This window comes from Oryzias latipes, chromosome 11 (genome assembly GCF_053564925.1).
Source record: "Oryzias latipes strain Hd-rR chromosome 11, Olatipes_Hd-rR_3.1".
Lineage (NCBI taxonomy): Eukaryota > Metazoa > Chordata > Actinopteri > Beloniformes > Adrianichthyidae > Oryzias > Oryzias latipes.
This window is the reverse complement of record NC_136247.1, coordinates 12678838-12706485: the sequence shown is the minus strand read 5'-3', so window position 1 is coordinate 12706485 and position 27648 is coordinate 12678838. Positions and strand designations below refer to the sequence as shown.

At 41.4% G+C, this 27648-nt stretch overlaps 1 protein-coding gene across 2 annotated transcripts in view; it reads left to right on the top strand.

Moving 5' to 3' along the window:
• The window catches only part of cica (capicua transcriptional repressor a), a 44092-nt gene that overhangs the window by 4433 nt on the left and 12011 nt on the right, over window positions 1-27648 (top strand). Inside the window, exons 2-12 of one of the 2 annotated variants that reach the window (XM_011481013.4) lie at window positions 736-4342; window positions 4681-4951; window positions 12426-12557; window positions 13826-13979; window positions 18136-18235; window positions 18339-18521; window positions 22299-22437; window positions 22633-22805; window positions 25809-25932; window positions 26219-26301; window positions 26544-27030. In XM_011481013.4, coding sequence (XP_011479315.2) covers window positions 944-4342; window positions 4681-4951; window positions 12426-12557; window positions 13826-13979; window positions 18136-18235; window positions 18339-18521; window positions 22299-22437; window positions 22633-22805; window positions 25809-25932; window positions 26219-26301; window positions 26544-27030 — 5245 coding nt within the window. In that variant the 5' untranslated portion in view covers window positions 736-943. Of the gene's footprint in view, window positions 1-735; window positions 4343-4680; window positions 4952-12425; window positions 12558-13825; window positions 13980-18135; window positions 18236-18338; window positions 18522-22298; window positions 22438-22632; window positions 22806-25808; window positions 25933-26218; window positions 26302-26543; window positions 27409-27648 lie in introns of both variants that reach the window. The other variant, XM_011481012.4, reaches the window with a different exon arrangement.

Here is a 27648-nt window from a genome sequence, read left to right as displayed (position 1 = left end):
ATATACTGAATGACTCCGATGTGGAGTAACAATTCTTCTGTTTTTCTGGATGATTGCAGCACAAAATGAGGATAGAGACTACAGGGAATTTGAGATAAGAAGTACAAATCAATATCCCAGGAAGACAAATCCAGCCAAGGGATTTAAAAGAAAGTGTAATTGTTCCAAAAAGAGAGAGATTCAGAAGAATAAAGTAGTGGGTAGTTTGGTTATGGTTCTCCACATGAAATGGAGTTTGTAGAGGCGGATTAACTCTGCTTTGAAATAGTTAGATAAAGGTCGCCGGAGAGAGACAGAGCGAGAAAGGGAGGGTTTCAGTATGTGAACGAAGAAGGAATTCCCCCGCCTCTACTGCCCCGGCCAAGAAGTAGTGAGTGTGGGTGTGTGTGTGTGTGTGTGTGTGTGTGAGTAAGGAGTGCACGTAGGGAGGCTTGTCTGGGCAAATTGCAGAGCACTCCTCGCTGTTTCCATGCTGCGTTGTAAGCCTACATTTTGTTTACCCTACAGTTTGGCCTCCTGTTTTCTCTGTGTACCTACAATCGATGCAGGTGTTTTGTAATGTCACCGAGACCTCCTTTACACAGTGAAGTAAATATGTATCTTAGCATAATTGTGCGTTCTTTTGCACGTTTTACAGTAAACGGTTACAAATTTATTATAGTTTTGTAAATGCTTGTCTGTTGGTAGACCCACTTTGTTTTGATGCCACATGAATAACCTTTCCTTTTCTTCCAGAGTCACTGGAGTAAAGTCGAAAAGTGCTGGAGTCACGCAACAAAAGACAAGACAGGATGAGCGAGGGAGGCCCTGGCAGAGGAGTAAAATAGAGCATAGAGGAGAGGAGGAAGCAGGAAAAGACGAGCAATCCAGGAACGCCAAGTGAAAACTCTGGGATAAATAAATAAAAGGAGCTGTTTAGTGAAAAATTAAGCTAGATGAAAAGATGAAACCGATTAAAAAGCAGGGCCGACGCTCTCCCCCCTCCACCCGGGCAAAAGGAGGGAAGCGTCGGGGGGCTGGGGATACCCCAGACGGAGGAGAGAAGAGAGACTCGGACGAGAATAGAGACACAAGTAGATCCCCTTTGAACCAAATTACATCTTCCTCTTTTTCCTCCAGTTCACATTCTGAATCTTTTCAGTCAGACCTAACAAGGGTGCGGGACAGTTCCCCAGGGGAGAGGCTACCAGAGACGATTGTAATGGATTCGGCAAAACTTTTGACATCCTCTGATGAAAGATCTGCTCGGTCAACCTGCGAAAGCGGTGGCAGTAGTTGTAGTAATAGTAGTACACCGAGCGCCAACAATAGTCCAAATCCATCCTCCAACCGAAAAACAGCCACCTTCAAGTCCCGTGTTCCCAAAAAGAAGTACACATCCGAACACTGTTTGTCATCTACTGCCAGTCATCATAGCAACCCCACCTCTTCTGTGACACCTCCTCTGTCTCTGAGCAGCGGAGCCTTTAATGAGGGGTCAGCTGGTTCAGGGGTCGACATTAGCAACTTGCACTCTGATAGCAGCAGCCAGAGCAGGAGCCTAATGGATGACTTTCACCCTGGTTGTCCTGATGTGGAGGGACCCCGAGATTCCTTGGGCCCACCCATTCTGTCACTTGGAGGAGGGAGGGCTGGGGGAAGTGATGACTTAACAGATACAGAAAGAGTGTCCCCCAGCCCCCTGCCTCGCTGCTCTTCAACAGACACAGCCAGTGAGCACTCTGCCGATCTTGAGGTTGTTGGTGACACACGTGATGTCTCACATTCTTCTGCACGCTCAGCCCCCAGTCTCCCCAATGCTCTGTCTGATGCCCTGGCCAAAGGATTAAAAAACCAGCGAATCCTTGCCCGTCAGCAGAAGAGAAGAAACAATGAAAAGGCTGGAGGGGACATGAGGCACGACAAGAGGAGTTCAGATTTGGTGTTCAGGACTGGGGTGGTACGAAGTGTCAGTGGTAAATCAGGAACCCTGGAGGTGCAACTGAATGGAGAGAAGATGCTGTGCCGTTATCCTTATTGCCATGACAGCCCCCTGGGGGTGGTGGACATAATCTTGGATGCGCCACCACCCGGTGCTCATACAATACCAATTGGAACCCATGTCTGCGTGCCATTTGGAAATGAAGATGGTAACGAGGGTCAATGGCAGTGGTACAGAGAAGGTGTGGTGACTGAGGTAGACACACATCCTGCTGTGGCCAACCGCTACCGTGTCCTACTGTCGGAGGAAAGACCTTACTCTCTTGATGAAGAAGATAATAGAAGTGCTCCCCAGGCTGTGTGGGTCTCTAGACAAACACTCAGACTTCTTGTGCCACCATGGGACCTGGACTTTCCCTCTAGTGGTACACGAGAAGGAGAAGCTAATGTCCGACATAGGGAAGAAAAGCAGGAAGAAAGGGAAGAGATAGATGTTGAGCAGGAGGTGCGTCGCCTCAGCGGAGGATTAGCCCCTGGCATAGCATCGGAGTTGGGAAAGGGGCTGTCCTACCAAGGAATAATCGCTGTCTCTTCAACGTCGGGCCATAGCATTAACTCTCAAGTAACTCCAGAATCTGCTTTTACTCTAGCAAGTGGTAGAGAATGGGAAATTGAGAAGAATTTAGAAAGAGTGGAAAGGGAGAGGGCGCTGATGAAAAATCAGAGCAGGGACAGAGAAAGAGAGAACAGTGTAAAGCAAGTGCAACAACTGTCACACCAGCCCCATGCATACATGCCACTCACCCCTGAAGAAGACATGGAGGTGTCGCACTTTAACATGGTCCCCATCATACCTGGTGCCAAACCCATGACAGTCCCCCAACAGCGTAACATTGTTTCTAAGCTCCAGCCTGGCTACCTCAATACTCACCCATCTGTGGTGCGGGGTGTTGGGTTTCCCCCCACCCACCTGGCCATGAACCCCCACCCTCCGCCTGTTCTTATAGGCATTGATCCAGCAAGTGCAGCCAGTGCTGTGATCACAACATCCCAGCTCCCTCCTATACCTCCTATCTCCTCTTCCTCTACATCCTCCTCCAGAGTGGAAAAGGCATCAGGGGGAAATTCTAGTGCAGTAGGAGGGCCCAGTTCAACCTCCTCCAGCTCTTCACGTTCCCGTACACCACTCACAGCTGCCCAGCAGAAGTACAAGAAGGGAGATGTTGTGTGCACACCAACAGGAATTCGAAAAAAGTTTAATGGGAAGCAGTGGAGACGACTTTGCTCTCGGGAAGGTTGCTCGAAAGAGTCTCAGCGACGGGGATACTGCTCTAGACACCTTTCAATGAAGACAAAAGAAATGGAGGCTAGTGGTGGTGGGCGGGACCGAAGTGGAGCCAGTAGCACAGGAACTCTAACACCATCTGACTTGCGACTGAGTGGTGGGAGAGCCAGCTCGGAATTTGACTGGGATGAGACATCACGGGAAAGCAGTGAGGCCAGCAGTCGTGGAGGAGACTCCCGTCCCCGTTTAGTCCTTCCATCCCTGCTACCCCAGGACCTTTCTCGTTTTGACTATGACGAGTGTGAAGCAGCATCTATGCTTGTCTGCTTAGGTGGTTCCAGTTCTGGCACGCCTTCATTTTCTCCCATATCAAACCAGTCACCATTCTCTCCAACCCCATCACCCTCACCATCTCCACACTTTGGCTTTCGCCCTGCCAATTTCAGCCCCATTACAGCTCATCCTTCACGCCGCCATCGTCAACCTAGTGGCACTAAGATTGGTACGCCAGGGGGTGAAAGAGAGCGGCACCCATCAGGGATTGTTCCATCTTTTCAAACCAACCTCACTTTTTCAGTTCCTATAAGTCCAAGCAAGAGGAAGCATGACACCTATCACCCTCCTCTACTGCCTGCAATCCAGGACTGCCAAACCAAGCAGGAACAACAGCAGCTGATTGGCATAGGCAGCGGGGTGTTGGGAGACCAGTCCCTTGTTCATAATCCTGCAGCCTTCAGAGTCCTTTCCCCTCAGAATCAGTCCACAACTCCTTCCTCACTTTCCTTTACCCATCCTCGCAGCGCCACCAGTCGGCCTCCATCCTCGGCTGCCTCCACACCTCCACCCATGCTGGTTTCTCCTACTCCTTCTCCACTACCCCAAGAACCCTCTCCACGCCGGATTGTACCTCTCCGTGACTCTCCAGTCATCGTCCGTAACCCAGACGTCCCTCTGACAAAGTTCTCTGATGGTCCATTAGCAAGGCGGGACAGAAGTAGGTCAAGAGAGCGCAACCAGTCACAACATGCAACAACTATAGGCTTACAGGCCCCTGTTCCCATTAATGGGGCCACCACCAACGGTGCAGTTCTCCTGCGGAACCCTGGATCAACTCTTGTTTTGGTGACCTCAAGCTCGGTGAGATGTTTTGCTTATCTTAACTTTACTTTTTGTTTGTGTGATCAGCCAAGAGTAGTCCACCTGAATGAACCATAACTAAAGTTTATTCACAAAGACTTTCATTCAACACAATCACACTTGATGACTCTTTGATTAAAGTTATGCAGAGTCCTATTCTTTTAAACTCAGATTGAGGTTGATAATATGTTGTGCGAACTTTCTTTAACCTTTGCTCTAAGATAAATCTAAATCTTTGCATCTCTAAATAACCTTTCCACTAAAGTTTTTAATGTTGTGAATGGCTAATATATCTTGCAAACAGTGTAAATTAATTTCAAACATCCTTTTTTTCTCAGTCTCTCACTCCAGCCACAGGAGGCCATGTTACCATCTCTAACCCTACTACCCCAGGATCCACGTCTGCTTCTTTGGGCTTGGCCCTGTCTTCAACTGGTCCTGGAGCAAAGGACAGGAAACTCGACAAGCATCAGGACAACTCAGGAGGAACACTGCCTCAGCCGGTTGCCTGCCATCCAACACCAACAGCCCTGCTGCCGCTCATCCTCCCAGCTGAGTCGTCTCTCCCTACGCCCCGCAAGCAAATCATCATGGGACGCCCAGGAACTGGTAGGGCAAAAATAGGAAAGCGGCTGAGCCAAATTTCTGCCACATTTTAAAATGACAATGCTGTCATTTTTGCACTTCTGTTTTGTGCATCTGATTTTCCTGATCTTAGGTGTGACAGCAGTGTCATTAGAGTGCTATGACTTGCTCGTAGCACTTGAAACTACCACATTAGATGGTTGTTTATGCTTCTCATTTGTTTCAGACTGCAAAAAAGATTTGTGTCCCAATAACACTCAGAATACTGCTGCTTTGTCTGAAACTCCAATAAAATCAATAAAAAAAAATTGTATATTGTTCTAAAAATGACTAAAGTGACAGTAGGGATAAACTATTGTAAATATTCAGAAGCAATTTTATTGACCCCTTTTCCACTTTTTAAATTTCACACGTCTTTCTGTCTCAGGGATGTGTTACCAGCAGACTCTTTAAAAATACATTTGTAAATGTCAGCAAGTGTAGTTTTGTTGAGGAGGAAATGGGAAGCAGCTCTGCAAGTGATGAATTTGAAGAGTTTTATTTAAATTTAATTAGAGCTGGTTAAAAAAATTAGGCATCACATGTTTTTGTGTAAGCTGGTGGAGGAAAGGTCCAAAAATGAGTAGAGGACCTGTTGTTTCTCTGAAGGCTTTTAGAGCAATTTATAAACCGTAGCGCATTATGAGTCTAATCTTTAAGTCTCTGTTATTTGATTAGGATGATGAAAAAGTTTACTTCTGGTTAAAGGGGTTTCAATACAGATGATGTACATTATATTTTGGGTTTAGTCTGTTTTAATTACCAATCTAGGAAGTGCAGCTGCAATCAGTCAGTCAAACTACTTCAGAAAGGCAGGAATATTTGTAAAAATAAAAGTTTTGGATAGATGTTCTGGTAAAAAAAAGTCACATTGAGTCTGTGTATGTACATTAAAAAAAACGAATGAAAGAAAACTGGCTCCTGGAAATGGAGGTGGTTGGATTCATCTTGCACTCTGCTCGTTTCCATGCCAACTTAGTGAGAGGATGGTATGGACACGCTGCAATATATATGAATGGCAGAGATGGCTTGCATTTGAAAATGAATGATGTCTGAGTTTAATTTCAATGCAGCAAGACTTTAGTCTAAGACGTGGAAATATTTGGTCCCAGCATAGTGAGCTCTTAGCAGCTCAGAGGTGGTTTGACATTTGACATTTGACATGATGGCGCAGTTTCAGATAACAGGTGAGATTTTTTCTCTCGCTCTTAACTCATAGCTCTCCCCAGCAATCAAATAACAAAATCTTTTTATGTTGGTCAAATGATTACAACCATTTTAAAGCAAAACCTTTTTTCTGAGGTGTGAATATCAACAGGGTTGAGTATGAGTTGCTCAGGCAACCACACAGACGTGCTGCTGGCTGTGTGTAATTTGTGACTCAGTTCGTGTAGTGTCAGGGTTACTGAGTGGGCTTGTGTGCGAGAATGGTGGGGCGTCACCCTCTCTTGTTTCTACGTAGGTGTTTGTGTGTTTTTCAGAGAGATAAATGTGCCATTGAAACGTAAAAATCTTCTATTATTGACATGTCTAGACATGTTAGACTGTGAGCAGGGAGCAACAAGGACACTCACGCCTCCTCCACACACGCAGACGTACACAAACACGCACACATCCGGGTGTTGCAGAATAGCAGCAGCCTCAGACAAGGCATTAAGCAAACACGTTTCATTGCCCTCAGCAGAAAAATGGGTGATCGTAAATCCACGTTGTCATGGATACACTTTTCCACCATTAGAATTAGTGCAGTAAAGCGTTCAGACTTGAGATGATTACTGGTGTGTACTTTTCTTTCCCTTTCCCATCACCTCTCTTATGCTGCTGCTAACAGCCACCTGTCCCTGGAAGAGCTTCTGCTGCCATGCATTTTTAAAAGCAGCACGAATTGCAGAGGCCCCCCGAACCAAGCGCAGGGCTCACGGCTGCGATGGCTCCTAAATATAACCCCGCTCAAGTGCAACTGCATTAGCATCACAAGTTTCATTATTGCTGTCTGAGTGGAACTGCAGCCTTTAGTGAGTCAGATGAAGCCTTTGGAGCTCAATTGTGGCTCTGGTTTCTCATTGCATTGTTTGTTTTTTACATCCACAACAGGCTGTAAGTGACAGCAGCATTGCTGTATTGCATTGCATTTTTTTAACACTCTTGTGACCTTACGTCTCTGGACAGAAAGACAAAACTGTTTAGCAAAATCCTTAGGGAGCAAAATCCAAACTTCTGCATTTCTTTGTCCATGCACTGAAAAAAGCAGGATTCTCAAAGGGTTGGCTTCTCGGACCTGGAAGTACTCAAGAGGTGCTGCAGGGCAGAGCTTGGACGGCTCAGACACATGCACAGAGTGAGTTTTTGTAGGCAGCTCAACAGGAATGGCGAGTTTAGGCAACTTTTGACAGAGGACTACTTTTGTGGAAATATCTGTATGACATGTGTCAGCATTACTGTCAAAGTGGTAGAAAGCAAAGAAAATATGTAACAATCACTTTTTGAACCTTTACAATTATATCCAATTAGATTCAATATTGATTTACAAAATCCATTGGTTCATTTTTTACACATGCATTTTTTCTCTTAATTTAGTGGCAAAAAGCTAATTTGCAGTTTTTTTTTGTCTAAATTTGATTTTAATATTGTAGGTTCCATCCTTGTTCTAATCAAATTGTTACTTGTGTAAAAATGCATTTTTTTAAACTATATTACATTAAAATGAATTTAATTTAATTTAATTGTAAACTGAATGTTTATCTTGTGAACATAAGTTGAATTGATTTTAGGAAAATAACAGTGCAGCAAAGGTCGCAAGCTGCTGTTGATTCATTTATCTGAGACTTTTTTATGTGCTGTGATTTGAAACAGCCAGAATGATTCTCTTAAGCACACGTCAAGGGATTTTATAAGGTCAGGAACATGCCGAATAGTTGATCTTACCCACATTTTCCTTTAGAATTAAAACATATTAGAAGTCTGTCTTGAAAGTTTAGTCCTTCTGTCCTCAACCAGTCAAAAGTGTCTTAAATATTCAGCTGAAGTTGCATTCTGACCTCAGCATGCTCTGACAAACAGGAAGTGATAGCATATGTATAATCCACGGCTAGGAGTGTCAGCTCTGCTGTTCGTGTCTCTACTCACCCTAACAAATTAACTTCTGGTGTGTAAAGCACAAGAATAAGCTTCACTTCCCCTTCTCAAGTTCCCCCTGCAGCTGTAGAAACTGCCAGTAAGGGGCGAGAAGTGCAAAGGTCCCGCTGCAGTGATAATAAGCATGTGACATCAGAATCAGCCTTTGAGAGCTCTGAGGCTGTGTGTGTAAACAGCAGCAAACACAGTTGAGTCATTTGCATGTTCCTCATCTCGCTGAGCAGAACACGTATCGCAATTTTAATGAGTTCCAGCTGGACAAACATTTGCTACATTTAGATTATTGCAATCCAGAGAAACATTTTCCAGAAAACTTCACCCTTCCAGAAAGTTCTTCCCCCTTTAGGAGTATCAATTAAAAGATCAATTCATCAATATGTTATATTTGGGTCTTGTTTCCTTAGACTTAGACCTCCTTCACAGCATCTACATTTGTTGCAGTCTGTGCGGAAACGCCTCATTTGGGGTAACAAACTTTTTTTTTTACAACTTCACTATGACTGAAATGTTAAGCAGACATAAAAGTCAGAAACATGATAATGTGCTTACAATTTACCCATATACGTCGGATGAAGATGTTCTGTTGGTAATGATATACATTTTTTGTCTCTTAACTTCTTCCACATATGTAACAGTTTAATATTAGCTTTAACATCTTGTAAAATGTTTACAGCTTTAGTTTTTTAAATGACCTTGATGGAGTTTGGCATTTGCATTTACCACTCTCCTTATTTCTTTGTTCACATGCTAATGGAATTTTTTCTTTTTTTTGAGAGAGACTCAAACAAAACCGCAGATGTGAAAATGAACTAGTTATGCCCACACACAATGAATAAAACAAAATGAGTCAAAGACTGTTTGAACAACCAGGAAACAGCAGTCTGAAAAAATCAGAGAATTGTTACACGTTTATTTAGCAGCTGATTTATTTATTTTTATTTTCAACATTTAAACAACATTTAAAGAAATTTGAATGTTCCGGAGCAGGGGTGTCCAAAGCATAGAGGGCCCCACATTCTTTCAACTATTATATTATTAAAAAAAACACATCCAAATAACTTTTTAACAAAACCACTGTCAACTTGTCAATTTTTCACACCCTTCATTCCCAGTTAGCTTGTTGTATCTAAATTGTCTTGTCTACCTGTTGATATCGAACTCCTTGAAAATAGCTACAGTCTCCTGCCATATTAGGCAGACACAGTTGTTTCATATTTCTCTGAAAAAACTCAGGTTTCCACTTATCCTTGAAGCTGTTGCCCTCACTGTCAACTTTTCTTATTTATTTACAGTTGACATTTTAGAAATGAGCTAGAAAGTGTCAAAGAAGGGTCGCACACCTGCATTAACAGGTTTGCAATGGCTAAAATGTAATTTAGCCAACCACAATCAAGAATCGTAGACTGTTTTTAGAAAATGTTGGGGGCTGCATATTTTTGATTTTGTCACAGGAGCCTGTGGGGCGTTGGAAATTTAAATCAGGCTGCATTTGGCTAATGGGCCAGACTTTAGACATTTCTAGAGTTGTTCTAGAGACATTTAGTGCAGAAATGTGGGAAAGCTTCACTACTTTATCTTTGGGCTTTGTTTAACAACTGGACCACAAGGATAACACTTTCACTTCCTCTTTGAGGCTGCTAAGAAAAGAGAAAAGAAACTGGAGCCAGGTCAGTTCTCTAAGTAAACTCTAGGTGGCTTCGTACAAAAATGAAGGACTATCTAGGAAAATGACCTTTTTTCCTGTGTATTTTTAGATCTTTTGTAAGCTTCATCCAGTGTGGATCCTTGGGCAAGACTCTTTGGGCTACTGCCACAAAGGGGCTCAAACCCAGGTCCCCTGTACCTGTCCCCAGCCCAGATAAAATACAGGGTTGTGACAGGAGGGGCAGCCAGCGTAAAGAAAACTCTGCCAAACCACCTGTGCAAATCAGTGAAAGCTGATTCACTCTGGCGACCCCTAACAGGAGAGGTTCAGAGTTGATGCTTAAAATGTGACATCACAGATTCTTGCCTACTGATTGGTTAAAGAGTGTTGCCAGTCTGACCTCCACCCCAAGAGTGCGAAAAACTAATATTTTTCAGCTATTTCAGCTCAATAATAGTTTAGATATCTTGGGAGAGCAGCACCAGCCAACTGTCACCCACTGTCTTCTTGCAGCGTTCGTCGGCCTTCAGCTTGATGTTTGAGGCTTCACAAACAGTCCTTTTCATGTGTTTCCTCCCACCATCTGCAGCTTGATCTGGTTCTCCTGTTTTATCTCAAGTGTCACAATAGCCACAGACCAAGCATCAAAAGTTTCACCATAATCTGGTACAAAGTTCCTGCCCACGTCAAGGGTTGCTATGGAAATTACCAAAGTAAAGTGAAGATGACCTGAGCAGTTTTTACAACTGTAAATCTGTGGTTGAGACACCTATTTAGGAAGGGTGGCTTTAAGTTCTCTTTGCAATATTCAAAATATTTGCAACCAGAAAATTTGCGTCTTTTGATCTTTGAACACCCACGAACTCCGGTGTGCAAAGGGAACATTCATGAGTGTACTCCACTGCTTCTCAGCTGCATCTGTTAGATGAAGATGAAGAAGATGATGCCTGTTCTGCCATTCTGAATGTTTCGCATTTGTTTATGTGTATGGATCAGGTGCGTGGGAATGTGGGTCAAACACTTGCCACCATGGCTGCATTTGAAATACCGGTATATAGTATTTGATACAGAATATCATTTTTTAAAACTAGGCTCCTGTAAAGGGGCTGATCCCTTTTAATTTTATTGGCCTAATCTATCAAAGATGCGGCCTATTAACAAATTCCAACTCAAATAACCCAAAAAATTACAATTTAATAAACTAGGACTTGTATTAAAAGTCCAAAACACGTTTCAATTTAAAATTAATGTGAAGAATTGTTGTTAGAATTTCAGATTGAAACTAAAATTTGGCTCAGGACAGACACAGTACAAATAACCTCCAACTGAAGGTGAACTGAAGATGTATGATGACACCATGTATGGTTTGTCATCATCAGAACAGGCTTTTACTAGGGCTGTTACTCATTGTGGTGCTGAAACTGCATGATGAAATCACTCATCCCGGAGTAAAAATAAAATCAGGTCCTGTGTGGTTCTGATGTCATTAAATCCTTATGGTTTACGTCAACCAGCTGACATTCCTGAAAGCTTGTTGCAGTGAACACAAAGGATGACTGACACTGATGACCACACCTTTCGTTTCAAAGGATTCCTTTTGTATTTATCAGATGCTTGACTGGTGACTTTGTGGAAGATGCAGGTGAGAGTGATTTTCAAAGTTGGGATTCACCTGTGACTTATAAAACCAATGGAGAGATGAAGTAGTTTTAACTAAAGTAGTTTGGCATCATCCCTTTTAGCAGTCAAATGAGATTGCACATCATAAAAAAAAGATAAAACAAAATAAAAATATATGCAAAGACTAGCAATGAGAGGTATACACTTCCATATGAAACAGATAGGTGGAGGACATTATGGACACACACCCTGACGGTGTCCGTAACGTCCTTCCGGGAGGGAGGGGGTGGCACAGATTGTGACCTACAACTGGCTTTAAAGTGGATTATTATATTTATTTGTATCGTTATATTACAAGTCTTTCTTATAGAGTAAAAGACCCACTCCGATCATCTTTTTAAAAGCTCTCCCAGAGGTCTTTTCATTATGACACTACGATTTTAAAAAATGAATACTAAGCTTAATTTTCTTTCTATATGTCCTCCTCATCATCAGAAAAAACCACAAGAACATGTCAAAAACACTTCAATTTTCATCAAAATGGGTCTATAATGTTGTTCGCACTGAATGTAATCTATTCCGTTTGTGATTTTCTGCAAGTTGTTGAAAAAGATCTTTAAAACCTGATGTTTCCATGGGAGTTTTCTAAGAGGAAATGTTTCCCAGGAAGTGCTCTTGTTTCCTGGAAATATTCAAAGGTTTGTTTTTACAAGTCTTGTAAGAGGACTCAGTAGAAATTCATATCCAAATTAATTAAAAGAGCAGAGCCTTTATGCTTTCTGATCTTTAGTAGTTTGAAATGATTCCGGCTGCAGAGACAAACGGAGACTCTGTGGATCAATTAGCATAATCCCTCATCACTTCACATCACGCACCTCATAAGAGCACTGCATTATTCTGATGCGAGCTGCCTCAGGATGAGAGTTCTGAAAGCACAGCTCCATTTTAGTCTCTGAATCTGCTGCCAGGGGACAGAGCTTGACCTTCTGCTCACAATCCTCGGACTTTAAACATGATGACTTCTCACTTTTTCCCTCTGTATCGCTCCTCTTTCCACAGTGTGGACCAACGTAGAGCCTCGCTCAGTTCCAGTGTTCCCTTGGCACTCTCTGGTCCCTTTCTTGGAGCCTAGCCAGTCAGGAGCGGCCGCCCAGCCCGCCGATGGCCAGCAGTTCATCAATCAGGGCAAAGGTAGCACAGCGACCCATCTCCTGCTCCTTGGAAGTGACACGGACTTAAAGCGTGTCCTTTTGTTCTATGTGTAACCCTTTCACAAACAGGTATTTCCCTCAGTAAACGAATCATAACAGGAAACAGCATGTGGGAATATGTTCTCAAATAGCCATTGCCAAAGCAGTCGAGTACAAAGCGGCAGCCAAGTCAGTGTTTCCCAAAATAGTTGTGACAGAACTGCAGTTCAGCACAGTTGGTGTTCACACTTGTATTTTTCCAGTGATATTGTTGATAACACTGTTTATTGATTTGAGCACTGTGAAATGTATTCACAGATAAATTTTGGCCACTGTGAACGGCCAAATGGTTTAACCCATTCAGCTCCACATTGGAAAAAGCTTTTTAACATTAAAGCTGGTCAATAAAATGGAGGGATTTGTGATTTTTTGCAGTTTTTTGTTTAGTTTACGTTGTTTCATCTCTGCACCACATTTCAGTTGCGCTGTTAATTCATCACCCCTTAGTGTCTTCACCTAGTTCGTCTCCACCGCCTTTTGTCGGTCATGTTTCCAATTTTTGCTTTGTCACAATTGAGTTCTGGTTTCGCTTTTTGTTTGGTTTCAGTTTTTGAGTAAAAGATCAAAACAAATAGACACAAAAAAAAATCCTTTTTTATTTGATGTCCAGATCCAGAAGAACCAACCCAGTTTTTACAACCTTAGTAATAACTTTATGGTGTGGAGTACTTGTCACCTGGTTGAAGCGTATGTCAGAACCAAGCATGGGGGGGAAGCTGCTTTTATTCACAGAACAGACACAGATGAAACCAGCTTCCTTATGAGCTCAGATGACTTCCACCGTTATTCACATTCCTGTCCAAATGTAAAACATTCTTCTTGTTCTTTTCTCGTAACATTTTCTGTTATTGCTGCCATAGTTTTCTGTAGTTCTTTAAAGCATTCTGAAATGCTTTTGTGTTCCAAAGGGGCAATACTAAAAGAGCTGCCTTGCTTTTGTTGCCCACACACAGGCATGTGAGAGAAGATTAGCTCTGTTTTGCTTGTTGAAAACCATTTTGGCTTTTTTTTTTAAAGTTCTCACAAACCTGAAGTTCTGATGATTAGGAAATAAAGGAATATGCGTCAAAGTTTAGAGATCCATCAAGAAAATTTTATTTGCAAAACAAACTTGTTTTCCTTGCAAGTAATTTCTTTCTGTTTTTTTTATTCCAACATTTTTAAGGTATGTACGTTTTGGGGCTTAAAAGAGAGCTTCCTCCTTTTCAGAACCTCGCTGTGGTGTGGCGTTGGTAAGTGACGGGCGGACCGGGCCTCCAGATCCGGGAAGAGGATCACCATCATGCCCTACTTCAACCAATGACAATCTTCCTGCTGACAAGGGTGGGGCGGACAGTGAGACCGAAAGTGATACAGACGACCCGTGAGTACATATTTTGTATCACTGTGATGAAGGAACAATTCCTGATTTTAATGCATTAACAGGTAGTTCAACCAAAAACTACTAAACAAATATGGATCATATTTCCCCTCACTTAACCCTATAAGCACCCCAAGGCACTCCCATAGGTTGAATCAGAAAAAATAAAAACAATCTGGATGAGCATACAAACAAATAAATAAAACTGGAAACTGGTAAAATAAAAAAAGTAAAAGTTTCACAAGCGTGACAAATGAACTTTTCTATTTGGATTAAAAGATCCCATGTAATCCTAATTTTAAATTTAAATTAAATTAACTGAACCAAACGGCTTCAGTGGATATTCATAAATGCACAGTCCAGATAACACAGATCTCTGTCACCTTTTTATTGTGAAGCGAGTTACTGCTACATTCTGCACTTTACACTTTCATGGTGTCTGCATCTCCCACCAGCCAAGCCGGCCTGTGAGCATGTAGAAAACTGTTACTGAGAGAAAGAAGGAGTATGTTCAGAGTTGAGAGCTCTATTCATTTCGTTGATCTCAGATCTCGGGTTAAAATGTAAGGTGTTGGCGGTCTTTTACCGTCCTCGGTCTCTTTCTATGAACCGATTATCCGAGTTTTTTTATTTTTACTCTCTGTGTTTGCGGCCCTTTTACCACGCTCACACTGTCTTACTCACACTTGTTTATTCGTGACTTTATGTATATCCAGACCTCCATCAGGATGAATTCTTGCTTATGTTTCTTTAGTTTCATTTTAAGTTCCTCTTTGCCTTAAAAGAACATTATCAAACAAGAGAACCGAATGTGATGCGACTGGAAAAGTTGTGGTTTTCTGGTCATTCCTGCAGTGGCCCATTGAGCTGCGCAGAAAACGCGTCTAAAATGGCAAAGGACGTAACATAAGTCTGTTATGTGTTGACAAACCACCAGAAAGTCACGTGTTGGAGAAGTCATCTGCATAAAAACACCCTTAAACATTTAGCGGAGAAATGGAAGGTTTTGTCAGCTGCCTGTGCTTTTGAAACTGACATATTTTTCATCAAATGGCAATAGACCACATCTGAAGAAAAGTGTTCTTCTTGTACAATTAGGTTTCTCTGTAGTTCTGAGGGTGTCGAAACTAAGTAGGTGGTAGTTGATTAGGTAGTTTATTGAACAGTTTCAAATCTTCAAACTCTAAGTGACCTGAAGTCAACGTTGCCAGCAAAGTTCAGAAGAGACGCCAATGCTCTCTGCAGCGTTTGTTCGTTGGACAGCCGTCGTTGGACATTGCTCTTTTAGACTGACCCATGTGGGTCAGTTTGGGTGGTAGTGTGGGTGTGACTGTTTCAGGGTCACCAGGCTCGCTGTCCCCAAAGAAAGGCTCAAGCTACAGTGTTGTGTTACAGATTATAATCCTGTATTCTGCTGTCCATGTGACATCAATGGGGACAAATAATTGTGTGACTATAACTCTGGGCTTTGAGTGACTAAATTCAATATATTCAGGGAAAACCTTGAATATTCTTTTACAAATCCATCCTTCCTGACTCTTTTATCCCTGATTTTTTTTCATTTATCCACATTTATATAAAGACATTTAAACTCCCCTTGCAAAATGTTCACTCATTGTTTTATATCTCCACTGCACTGCTATTTATTTAAACATCTAAAATCTGGTTATATTCACTCATGAAATAAAATGTTAGTATATATATATTTTTTTATTTAATAGACAACTAGCAAAGTCCAGTGATCAACCCTGACTCTACTTTAAGATAAAGACAAGTGTTTGTTTTTTACTCAAAAGTGAGTTTTCTGTCAAGTACACGAACAAATAAGATGGCATAACAAAATAAATGACAAATAGATAATAAAATAATGACGTACAGAATAATTATTCATTTAGCCGCAGAGCAAAGAGAGTTCTAACTCTTTTAGTCAACTTTTAACTTTTTCATTTTTCCCCCTTGTGGCTTTAACTCACTGCATCAACTTTTGCAATACAGTAATATCAATTATGATAATTTATAATAAATATTTTTTTACTTCTCTGTTTTTCCACTCTTCGTGTGCAACAGCAACAGTTTTACATAACCCAGTGAAAGACTTCCCCCTTATTTACTCTCTCTTGTTTCATCTTCCTGGAAATAATTTCCAAACTTGCAAGAAGAATGCAATTTAGTTGTTGTTAAAACAGTCAACTCATTTCCGTGGCATTAACTCTCATACACTATGTAGTTTTCCTGCTCAATGACCAAAAACATACCAGTGAATGTGCTCAACAGATCACAATTCAGAGAAGAAAGAGACACAAATGGAAAATGTTAGTCAGGCTGGCAGCAGTGCAGTCTCCAGGTTCCACATAAACACCCATCTTCTCTGGCTGAGGTTTTAATATAGCTTTGGTTCAAGTAAAATGAATTTACCATAATAAGAAACAATACAGTCCAACAATACAGTCCTCATATTATCCAACTTTGTCTTAAATCTTAGTTTTATAAACTCAGATTGTGTTCCCTTTGTGCTGCAGTGTCACTTTTGAAGTGATATCAATCAAGGCCATGAGGGTTTAGATAGTCATAAAGAAGTCTTTTATCCAGCAGATTTTACTGGGCTGGCCAAAGAGTCATTACTAAGTGAGCCTTCATAAATGGTAGACCAGGACCGGGCAGAAATTCTGCAACAGCTGCCTTTTAAAATTTGCAACAGAACAAAAACAGCCAAACTTGAAAGAAAACAGCTTTTAGTAAAATTTAATTGTCATCTCTTACCTACATTTGATAGTTTTATCAAAATACTTAAAAAGAAAAGAGACCACCTGACTATTTGATATCTGTTGTCCAAATCTTCATAAATATTTCTGTCTTTGGTCAAAACTGTTGAGACAAGTAATCAGTTTTTGGGCTTAAAAGGTCGCACCCTCTGTTCCTAAATTTGACCCAAACCCAGTAGAACCAAATCATGTAGTTCCTCCAAATACCACTGGAGACAGGTGTCAAATAAAAGTAATGTTGACTCCCAAGTAACAAAGTCAGATTTTGTGCCCAAACTATGCTGATATCAAAACTTTAATGCATATTTAATCATTTCCTGATCATCATAACTTTATTTCATCATTATTGAGGACATGTTTTTTTGAGTAGTAGCTGGGTTGACTCAATAAAGATGGGTGGAGTGAACTTCAGTCCTCTTGCCAATCCTATTTCAAGCTTTGTCTTCACCGGTCAGTCAGGTGACATCAGATTTGTTCAGTGTATAGATGTTTCTATTTTTCTCCTATGGGACCCATTGTAATGGTAAACGGAATTCTAGGTGTGACCTGGTACCCCACCCCCCTCCAGTCACACAAATCTGGTCTGACCTCTCTGAACTGTTTTACACAGCACAAAGGCCTGCTCAAAAGCACTGACTTCCTTCCTGAAGAGAATGGGACCTGTCACGAAAAGATGGTTCAATGTCGCCGTCAAATTAAAGCACCAACTTTGCCTGAAGCCAAACTCCTACACCACATCACTGCCTTTCCTGTGCTTCACACTGAGGTCTATTTCTTATGTTACCGGATTATGAACTTTAGTAAAAAAATTAAAGGCAATGATCTCACATAGGATCATTTCTTATGATAAAGCACTTGCACAGAAAAAAGTGATTTTGTTTTTGCTGATTTTATTCCATTTGATCTTCTAAACTGAGAAGCTGTGAAAAACCTGCCATACAGGCACATCAGAAATCCCTGTCCTATACAATGAGGCCACAAGTAAGTTGATGCCGAATCTGTTTTGTTCTGAATGGGATTTTTTTCATTTGACGCTTAGAGAGACGTTCATGAAACTCTTTGGTGTTTGAGTCAAAAAGAGGCTGTTTGACTTCAAAAGATTTAACATTGTAATCCTATTTTGAGAACCAGTTTTTCTTTGTCTGAAACCAAAGCGCAGACAATTTGAGGATTCAACACCATTTTTTATTCTTCTTACCTTTACAGTTGATACATGTCAGCTCTCACTGATGTCCAATCGTGTTTTACACAGTTTCCTGGAGACAGGAATTCTCTCCTCTGTCTTTTAAAAGGTCTTTTGTACATTTTGTGTTCCTGTGTGTCAGGCTGTGGAAACTCCCTTTACTTCCCATCCCAACTGGACTCTCAGTTTCTCTTTCTTTTATGCAATAATGCAGGTTTTCTCCTGGTGTTGCAAACAATCCATCTCCATCCAATGGACCCATTAAGAGACGCACTCAGTCCCTCAGTGCCCTGCCGAAGGACGGAGACAAGAAGGTCGGTCCACAGTGCACACGGCATGTCCCTAGATAAGCAGACAAGGTTGTTGAGTGTTGCTGCTACAGCTTACCTTGAATGTTTTCTCGTGAAATCCATCTAGAGGGAGAAGGATCACATCCGTCGCCCGATGAATGCATTCATGATTTTTAGCAAGCGCCACCGTGCCCTGGTACACCAGCGGCATCCCAACCAGGACAACCGCACAGTCAGCAAGATTCTGGGGGAATGGTGGTATGCTCTGGGGCCCAATGAGAAGCAGCAGTATCATGATCTGGCCTTTAAGGTGAGTGTAGAAATCCTTGATATCGTTAGGGTCTGTACTTGTCAATGGCAGTTTATTCTTGTAGCATATTTGCAACAAGTCAAGTTTGCCAAAAGTGCTGCAGAACAAGCAACAAAAAGAGATGAAACCACCATGCAGTAATAACACAAAAAAGTCCCTTTAAAAGTTTAAAAGCCAGAGAAAAAATATGTTGAGTCAGTAAAAGAGCTGCAACAGTTATTGGAGCTCTAGTGGAGGCCATTCCATAGCTCAGGTGCAGAACCTTCAAAGGCTTTTATCTCTGGATTTCAATCTAGAGGGAGGATCCTTCAGAAGTAGCTGCAAAACACAGCCATAGATCTGTCACTGGAGCGCATAAAAGCAATTCTGATAAATTGGAGGAGAGTAAATCATTTCAACCTTAAAAAACAATTATTAAATGGTTAATTAAATCCTAAACTGGACAGGAGCCCAGTGCCGAACAGCAAGCAGAGAAGAGATATATTCGTTTTTTCTCCTGGTACCTCAATTCTTAGCAGCATGGAGAGGACAAAGTAATGTGAATTCCAATGATCTAGCTGAGAAATTATGAATAAATGCATAATTTTGTCAAACCCTCTCTAAGGTCTTCCCCTTAACAGGAAGTTTCAGGAGAAAAAAAACAAGTTCAACCACAAAGCTGATCTGCTGTTCAAATTTAAGAGTTGTCAACAAGATTTTTTGCATAGAGTTGGCTCAAAAAAATATGTCATTTTCATTTTAAGGCTCAGGCTTCCCAATTATACTGATTCCAGTTGAGCAGTTTTGTGCTTGATTTTAAAGGGAAATAGATTTAAAATGTCATCAGCAAAACATTTGTAAAAAATGCCAGTTTTTTTTTCTAATGAGGAAAAGCAGAAAGGGGGGGCAACATAGTTTCCTCAGGCACCCCACAGGTAAAAGGGACTTCTATATGGCTAGTGGAGATAAAAAGGAGGTGTAACCTGACAGATCGGGCCTAAACCAGTTCAGCACAAATACCTCTGACACCAACAAAGTGCAATATGATTCATTACAACCTGGTGGTCAGAGATCAAAACCAACAGTAGACATTTAAAATAAGATCTTATGAAACTTCTAAAATTTCAGTTTTAATGCTATGAGGTGACTTAAATCTAGACTGAAACTGGAAAAAACATGTAAAGGCCCAGTACTGTGTACAGCAGGGGTCGGCAGCCTGGGGCACGCGTGCCACAGTTGGCACGCTGGAGGGAAAGTCAGTGGCATACGGGGGTGTGACAACAATAAACACTTAATCTGACGTCTGTTTGTATTTTCAGATTAGTACAAAATAATCAGGATTGAGTGACAATCTCTTCTTTCACACAATGTCCATTACTTTGCGCGTCTATGGAGAGAAATTAGACTCAGTCGGATTTGTGCGTGCGTAATTCTTGATTTGTGCGTAAATTAGGATTTGTGTATGCATATTCTTGCTTTGTGTGTGCGTAAATTAGGATTTGTGCATAAATTTGGATTTGTGCGTGATTTGTTACTCACATAATATGTTTTGTGTACAAGTTAAAAAAATATAAAATGAAAAAAATACAAAATGCAATTTACGTATGCACAAATTAAGATTACAACAGCTTGAAACTACTTACACACACACATCTTTAAAAAACACGCACGAATCCCTTGTTACGCACATCCGAAGCCAAAGTTACGCACGGATCTACCGTGAGACTGTTTTCACGTCTCAAAAATTCGTCCGTAAGTGCTGCGTTTAAATACAAGTGGAATGCTCGGTCATTAGAATTTTCCAATCAGCCTTCCCTTCTAAACGTATTTAAACGTATAATATACTTTTAATATACATATTAGCGTTTAAAAGTGAACGTCATATTCTCAGATAATAGTTTTTATTTTCCTTTAAAATTTTTTTAAGCCTTGCTACACCCACTGAAGGAAATGCGTTTAGAAGGGAAGGCTGATTGGAAAATTCTAATGACCGAGCATTCCACTGGTATTTAAACGCAGCACTTACGGACGAATTTGTGAGACGTGAAAACAGTCTCACGGTAGATCCGTGCGTAACTTTGGCTTCGTGTGTGCGTAACAAGGGATTCGTGCGTGTTTTTTAAAAATGTGTGTGTGTAAGTAGTTTCAAGCTGTTGTAATCTTAATTTGTGCATACGTAAATTGCATTTTGTATTTTTTTCATTTTATATTTTTTTAACTTGTACACAAAACGTATTATGTGAGTAACAAATCACGCACAAATCCAAATTTATGCACAAATCCTAATTTACGCACACACAAAGCAAGAATATGCATACACAAATCCTAATTTACGCACAAATCAAGAATTACGCACGCACAAATCCGACTGAGTCTAATTTCTCTCCATACGCGTCTGCCTTCCTGAACAGGCAATTTGAATCCGCGCCATTGAAAAAAAAAAAAAGTTTGTTATGGTTAAATTAAGTTGTTGTAACAATGACCCCGTATTTTGAAAGTGTGAGATGACAGGTGGGCCTTATGAGCGAGTGTCTGGAAAAGAGAGCGCAGGTGCAAGTGGGAAAAGCGCAAAGCTGATCCATGAGCTGTTTCACACGTTTATGACTGCACAGCTGGATTTTTGGTCATGTATTTGACGTTTATCATTTATGAAGTTAAAAGTTCAATTTGTTGAATAATAACCAAGCAAGGTCAAATTAAACCCAGGCTTTATTTCTGTTTTGCCAAATGTCGATTTAAAATATGAACAAGTTTTGAAATTAATACTACATCTTATTGCCACTCCATTTGTTGGGTGTGAAAAAAACGAATAATGACGCTGTCCAATTGTTAAAAAAATGTATGTTACTATCATTAGCATTGTAACAAACATCAGTAAAACATCAGTTTTCTGTGCAATAAAAGCACCTGTGGGCATACCACAAATGCAGTATTTTTGGCTTCAGACAAACATAGTTGCAATACTTTTTTAACTTTGACCTATTTTCCTTGTGCAATATTGTTATGAAAATACTTTTTTGAGGTAATGCCAATATCTGTTTAAAAAAGCTATTTGACCTGCTGTTTGTGAACTAAATACAATTTTAGATATATTGGAAATGTTTTTGTATTTTTTTGTATTAGAGTTTGCATTACAGTTGGTGATGGCACAGTTGTTAAGGAGAAAAAATTTAAATTGACACTTCTTGTCATAAATGTTGCTGACCCCAGGTTTATAGAATACCAACTTTTTTAATGAGTCCGGTATATTTGAAAGAAAGACGAGTTTTGACACAAACCAGAAATTAAACAGTACTTCTAAGTCTCGACTGGAATGACTTAATATAGGTTGTGTTTAAAAGGTTCTGGCATACGACCCGAGGACAGACAAGTGTTAACAAGAACTAAAAAACAGGTCCAGTAGAGCAAAAGACAGATCTGATTAGTGCCAGATGAATGTTGCTGTTAGAACTAAATGGTTTCAACTGATGAATCACAATTGACAGTTCATGGAGTCACAGGCTGAAAAATAATTCATCACAGGGTCTCAAGCAGGAGGGAATGCCAAGGACCTTAATTCTGCAGTTTCCAGCTACATTTTTTGCTGGATTTTACAGAAATGAATGACTTGTTGAGGCTTTGGCAGATGCTGACTTTTAACCTACTGTAGCATCTGTCTCTGATGATCACACCACCCACAGCTACTCCAAGAGAGCCTTTCATTTGCTTATCTTTCATTTTTTCTTTTAGTTTTGATTTGCAGCCTTTTGCAGAAACCAAAACATCTGCTGATCATTAAAAAGCTTCCTGTCCCACCAGGTGAAAGAAGCCCACTTCAAAGCCCACCCAGACTGGAAGTGGTGCAACAAGGACCGCAGAAAGTCTATGTCCGAGGGACGTCCCTCCTTCGGTGGGACCCCCAAAGAGGCCCGAGAGAGGAGCATGTCAGAGAGCATAGGTCTGTGGGTGGTAACTGCTAAAACCTGAGAGAAAATACTTTTTGTCTATGAAGAAAAAGAAATTACAATTTAGTTCATTTGTCTAATAAAAGAGTAAATGTAATGTTATTTATCTCCCATAACTTTACATGGTTAGAAAGTAGTGCTGCTAATGGTTTATTGACTTAAATACTTTTTTTTCTTTTTGTCTCCAGATGCTGTTTCTGAGTCTCAGGTGTTGGAGGGGAAGGGAGGAGGCTCAGGGTGGCCTTCAGGATCAGAACGTCGTGGTGGGCTTTTTGAGGGCCGGCACCCCCGTCCCAGAGCTTTTTCCCAAAGTGCTGTGCACACCCTGGAGCAGAGGGAAAGAGAAAGAGACCTGGAGAAGGTGGGGGTCATTAATTTGTATCTCCAAGGCAGAAAATGTATCCAAGAGATTAGACTTTAAGAAGAAAGCCTTTCATCTAAGAAAATATATAAAGTTGCCGGTTTTGATATCAATTCTAAACATCAAAGAGGGTTCTTTGACTTTTTGCTTTCATCCAAGGTGACCAAATTAGATTACCAAACCATAACTCTAGATTCTGATTGACCAAATCTGGTATTAAAGTCAAATATTGGCTTTAAAATCCACTGAAATTGTTTTTCATGTGGTTATTTTTTCAGAAAATAAATGTAATATTGGTTCACACAAAATAATCCACACCAGTTTAATACAATTTAACATTTTTGACAGTAAATCAGTTCAGTAAAATAAAAAACATATGTCAAAAAAGTGCTGATGGGTTTCAATTTCAGAAAAGCTTTTTTGGGGGGGGATTTTTAGCATCTTCCTTTTTAGCTCCACTTTTTTACACGTATGAGCATGACAAGAAAATCATGTGGATCTTACCAGGTGATCTTACAAAATATGTAAGCATACCAGTTCCTGATGCATTACACTGTGTCATTGTTTGTTTGAAATGCAGAAGCAAGTAGCTGCATGTTTGGTCTGACTCAACAGTGTGGATAACCCCATTTATCTGCAGAAACTGAAGTCCCAGCTTCCAGAATGAGTCTATCAGACTCTCAAGTTGTAGTAAAATATTTCTGACCCACTGCGCTTTTTTCAGTACTTTGGTTCACAAGTGTTTGTCTTATTGCAGCCTTTTATTCATCCAGGTTAAGGACTGAACTTTAACTATTGCATATTCTGATGTACCTTTCCTGGTGTCTTGGTCTTATTGTATGATTTCTGCTATAAAATATTATTTCTGCTATAAAATACTATAGTAAACTGAGAAATGTGTGGTCTAGACCCTGGGCCTTAAAAAGCAATCTCACATCATTCCCCCACCACCACCATGCTTGGCAGCTGTGACATGTGAGGTGTTTGCACTGACATGTCATGATGACCAAAAATCTGCTCTTTGGTCCCATTTGTTCAAACACCAATGTTCTTGAAATATTGCAGTTTGTTGAACTGGAGCAAGGGTGTCAAACTCATTTTAACCAAGGGCCACATCAGCATAGTGGTTGTCCTCGAAGGGCCAGATATAACTTGTCTAAATACATGTAACTAAATGAAATGAAAAATAAATGTAACTACTCCTTAATGTTAAATAACTCATTGTTTATTTATTATAACTTTTTAAAGTGACAATTACAGTTGCATAGAAACATATGTTTGCTTGTTACTTTAGCATAAATCCTTTTACATTTGATTCTGTCAGGTTAGGTTATATGGACATTGTTTAAGTCCTAATGTTTAGTTGCCTAATCTGATATTTCAAGTCCAATTCCCCCTAGATATGAATAAATACACAACAATTTTTAAGAAATCAAAAACTTTTAATGCTCTCGCGGGTAGAGCTGTGACGTGTCAGATTTTTTAACCACCGCGGTGATGAACCACCGGGGGGCGCTGTGTCGCGGTTAACCGCACCCCCCCACCACCACCACCACCACCAAAAAAAAACCCAAAAAAACAAACAAAAAATAAAAATCCCCCCCGCGGCCGCATCAGAAAGAAATACAATTACAACGTAGGATTCTTCATTAACAAATAACAGTAACAACTAACTACTAATGAACTAACTATATAGGTGTTGTAGATTGACTGTGACTGTGTGAGCGCGCTGCTACGTGTGTAGGACTGGGAGGAGGGAGCGCGCACACGTGTGTTGAGGGTGCGTGTTGATTCTTCTGCAGTGGACCGCTCTCTAGCTGCACGCGACTTTCACCTGTGCTCTCTGGTACAGACATCTTCTCAGAATATTATTTATTGCCCAGTAATAAACAGACTGCAGACACGTTGTCACCTTTCTGGTAGCCATGAAGCCTGACACCCATGAAGAACGCGGGGCAGGAGGCTCCGCCTTTATTTATACAGACACGTAACGTTGCGCTGCACAAAATAGTTCCCAAACAAAACATGTAGTGATATTCATCGAAATCTAACAGTGCGCGCTCATGTTTGGTGTTACGGAGTGAAGGAGAACAGTAATAAACCCCCCCAACACAAAATCCTCCGGCGGGCGTCCGTGTCGCGCACTTAAGAACGCACACAGCTTGTGACGGAAATGAATACAAATGGAAATTAATAATTAGAACGCAGTAAATTTGTTGTATTTCCTCACAAGAGGAAATTTCTGTTGTAGAAAGAGGATGTGTGCTTCTGAAAGCACGCGCCCGTGTGTAAATGGAGCCGCGTGCCACGTGCAGCAGAGGCAGTGAGAGCGCGCGGCGACGAGAGACAGTGACAAGTGCGGTGGGAGAGAAGGAGAGAACAGTCTGAAAGAAAGAAGGAAAGTCAGTCTGAACACAGGACTAGCAGAAAGAGTAAATTATCAGCAAAGATGAACGTGTTTAATGTGTTTATTATAGTTCAATCACGCACCATATGTGCGGTGATGAGGTCATCATCACAGCCCTACTCGCGGGCCACATAAAATGACGGTGGGCCACATTTGGCCCGTAGGCCTTGAACTGGAGCTTAGCAAACTTACGCCACTTCTCTGAGAAGATTCATGTTTATAAATAAAAGCTATAAACTACTTTTAAAAATATACTTTTTGCTAGATTTTTACCATATTAATTTAATGTAAATTCTCCAGGCTTCCATTTTTTTATATAATTTTTTAAAATGACATTTTATGAATATTAACTTGATTAATTTAACTAAAGAAAGGTTGATTGATGCTCAAATGCGGAAGAGTGTTTTGGTTGTTTTGCTTTCCTCATTTAAAGTCCCATGGTAGAGATTAACTAGTTTTCTAGTTTAAAGGAGTCAGTGGGTTAAAATAACAAACTAAATGAGGATGATGTTTAGTTTTACGTCAAAGCTGTGAACAATGGCTTCTGATTTTTAATCTATTCCATTCGTATATAAATATTTATTATCTTTCTTCAGGAGGACGGAACAAGTTTGTTCATTAATCGGCCACTGCTGTACCAAGGCGGAGCCAGTGAGGACGTGACCAGTGATGAAGAGCGAATGGTGATCTGTGAAGAAGAAGGGGATGATGATGTGATCGGTGAGTGCTAGTTTGAAAGTTTTTTTTTTTCCTCTTACATTGTAGTTTCAGTTCCCTTGATGGTGTCTTTGTAAAACATGCTGAGCTTCTGCCTTCTAAGTCAAATCTACTGTGTCAGCAAAACATCCATACACCAGAAGGCACGTGTGTATCATCTTGTGACCTATGACTGTGTCAAAAACATCTCTATTTTACGGTGTGGTGACAGGTGAATGTGATCATTGGAAGGCAGTTTTTTGTTTTTTTTATTACTTGAATATTAAAACTTCTAACTTTACTACCTCAGATGATTCGTGCACAGAAGGCTCCATCGATCTCAAGTGTAAGGAGAGAGTGACAGACAGTGATGAAGATGAACCGGATGGGCAGGTAGTGGATCTCAATCACAATTCCCCATTTTTCACAACCCAAGTTAATTGCTTTTTAGTCATATCAAGAATTATTTTAGATCAAAAGTTGCTTAAATTGAAGATGTCATGTCTAGACAAGAACTTTCTGCTTCTCTCATATATTCTGATTGGTTTTTATCTGTTGCAAAGCCTTTGAGGGCAGCATCATCATAATCATCATCACCCCAGCCTCTTTGATCTCTGTGCCTCTCTTCCCTCCAGCATGGCTTCCAGCCAGTGCCCCGCTCTTCTCTCCCCTCCTCTTCTCCTTCAATTCGACACTCCGACTCTTCATCAGTTAAAGGGAACAGAGAGGATGGAGGAGGGAGTGGTGCCGAAGACGGGCCAGAGACCAAAAGAACAAGAGGAGTGGGTGAAGGGGGGGAAGAGAGCCAGGAGGGGCCCAAAAGGAAGGATGCAGGAGGCGTTAGCGGGGAGAGTGGCTCATCTCTGTCCTTTACTGGCTCTACATCCATTGCCCAGCCACCCATCACGGTGGCTCAGCAGGGATTTACGCAGTCCCAGAATGGCGTCCGCGTGGCCCCCACTGTGGTGACCAACGTGGTGCGCCCCATCGCCAGCACGCCTGTACCCATCGCCAGAAAGTCTGTGGAAGGAGCCATCACCATCAGCTCCGTCCCCCAGGACAGGAAAGCTACTCTTCTGATCGGAGGAGGTGGAGCTCAGCAGATGCCAATCACCACAGGGGGTGGGTACCTGTCCTCATCCTCCTCCCCTGGTCCTGTCAGTGTACCGGTAACCCCAGTGGCTGGTGGCTGCCTGGTCACTAACCTAGTTCTGGGAGGGTCCTTCCCTGCTGCACAGCCAGTGCAGCTCATTAACCCACAAGCTCTGCAACCACACACCCAAACTCACCCACCCGTCCTGCAGCCCCAGCTCCACCCCACTGCTGCCAAACCTCCCGCCTGCCCCAAGCCACTAGCACAGGTCCAGTATGTTCTGCCCTCCAAGAGCCAATCCTCCCCGCAGTTCACTCACCAGCACATCCTCACCCTGCCCGCTAATGCCACCATGGCCAATGGCGTTCAATCTGGGGCGGGGACCAAAGTCAGCTTGGAGACCAGAGGTGAGACTGAGACCGGCTGACAGAGAGTAGCAAACCCGCTTCATCTTAGTGGCTTCAATAGTTGACAGAAATGTCTCTTCTTTCCTTTGCCTCCTGTCTGCAGAAAGATTAGCTTATCTTACATAAACTGGGTGTAAATGATTGATGACTGAAACACTTGAGTCATTAGTGCCCACTGCCCGCCCATGCCTGAATGACTCTCCACGGCTGACAGTCAGACACAACTGAGGCACTCTGTTA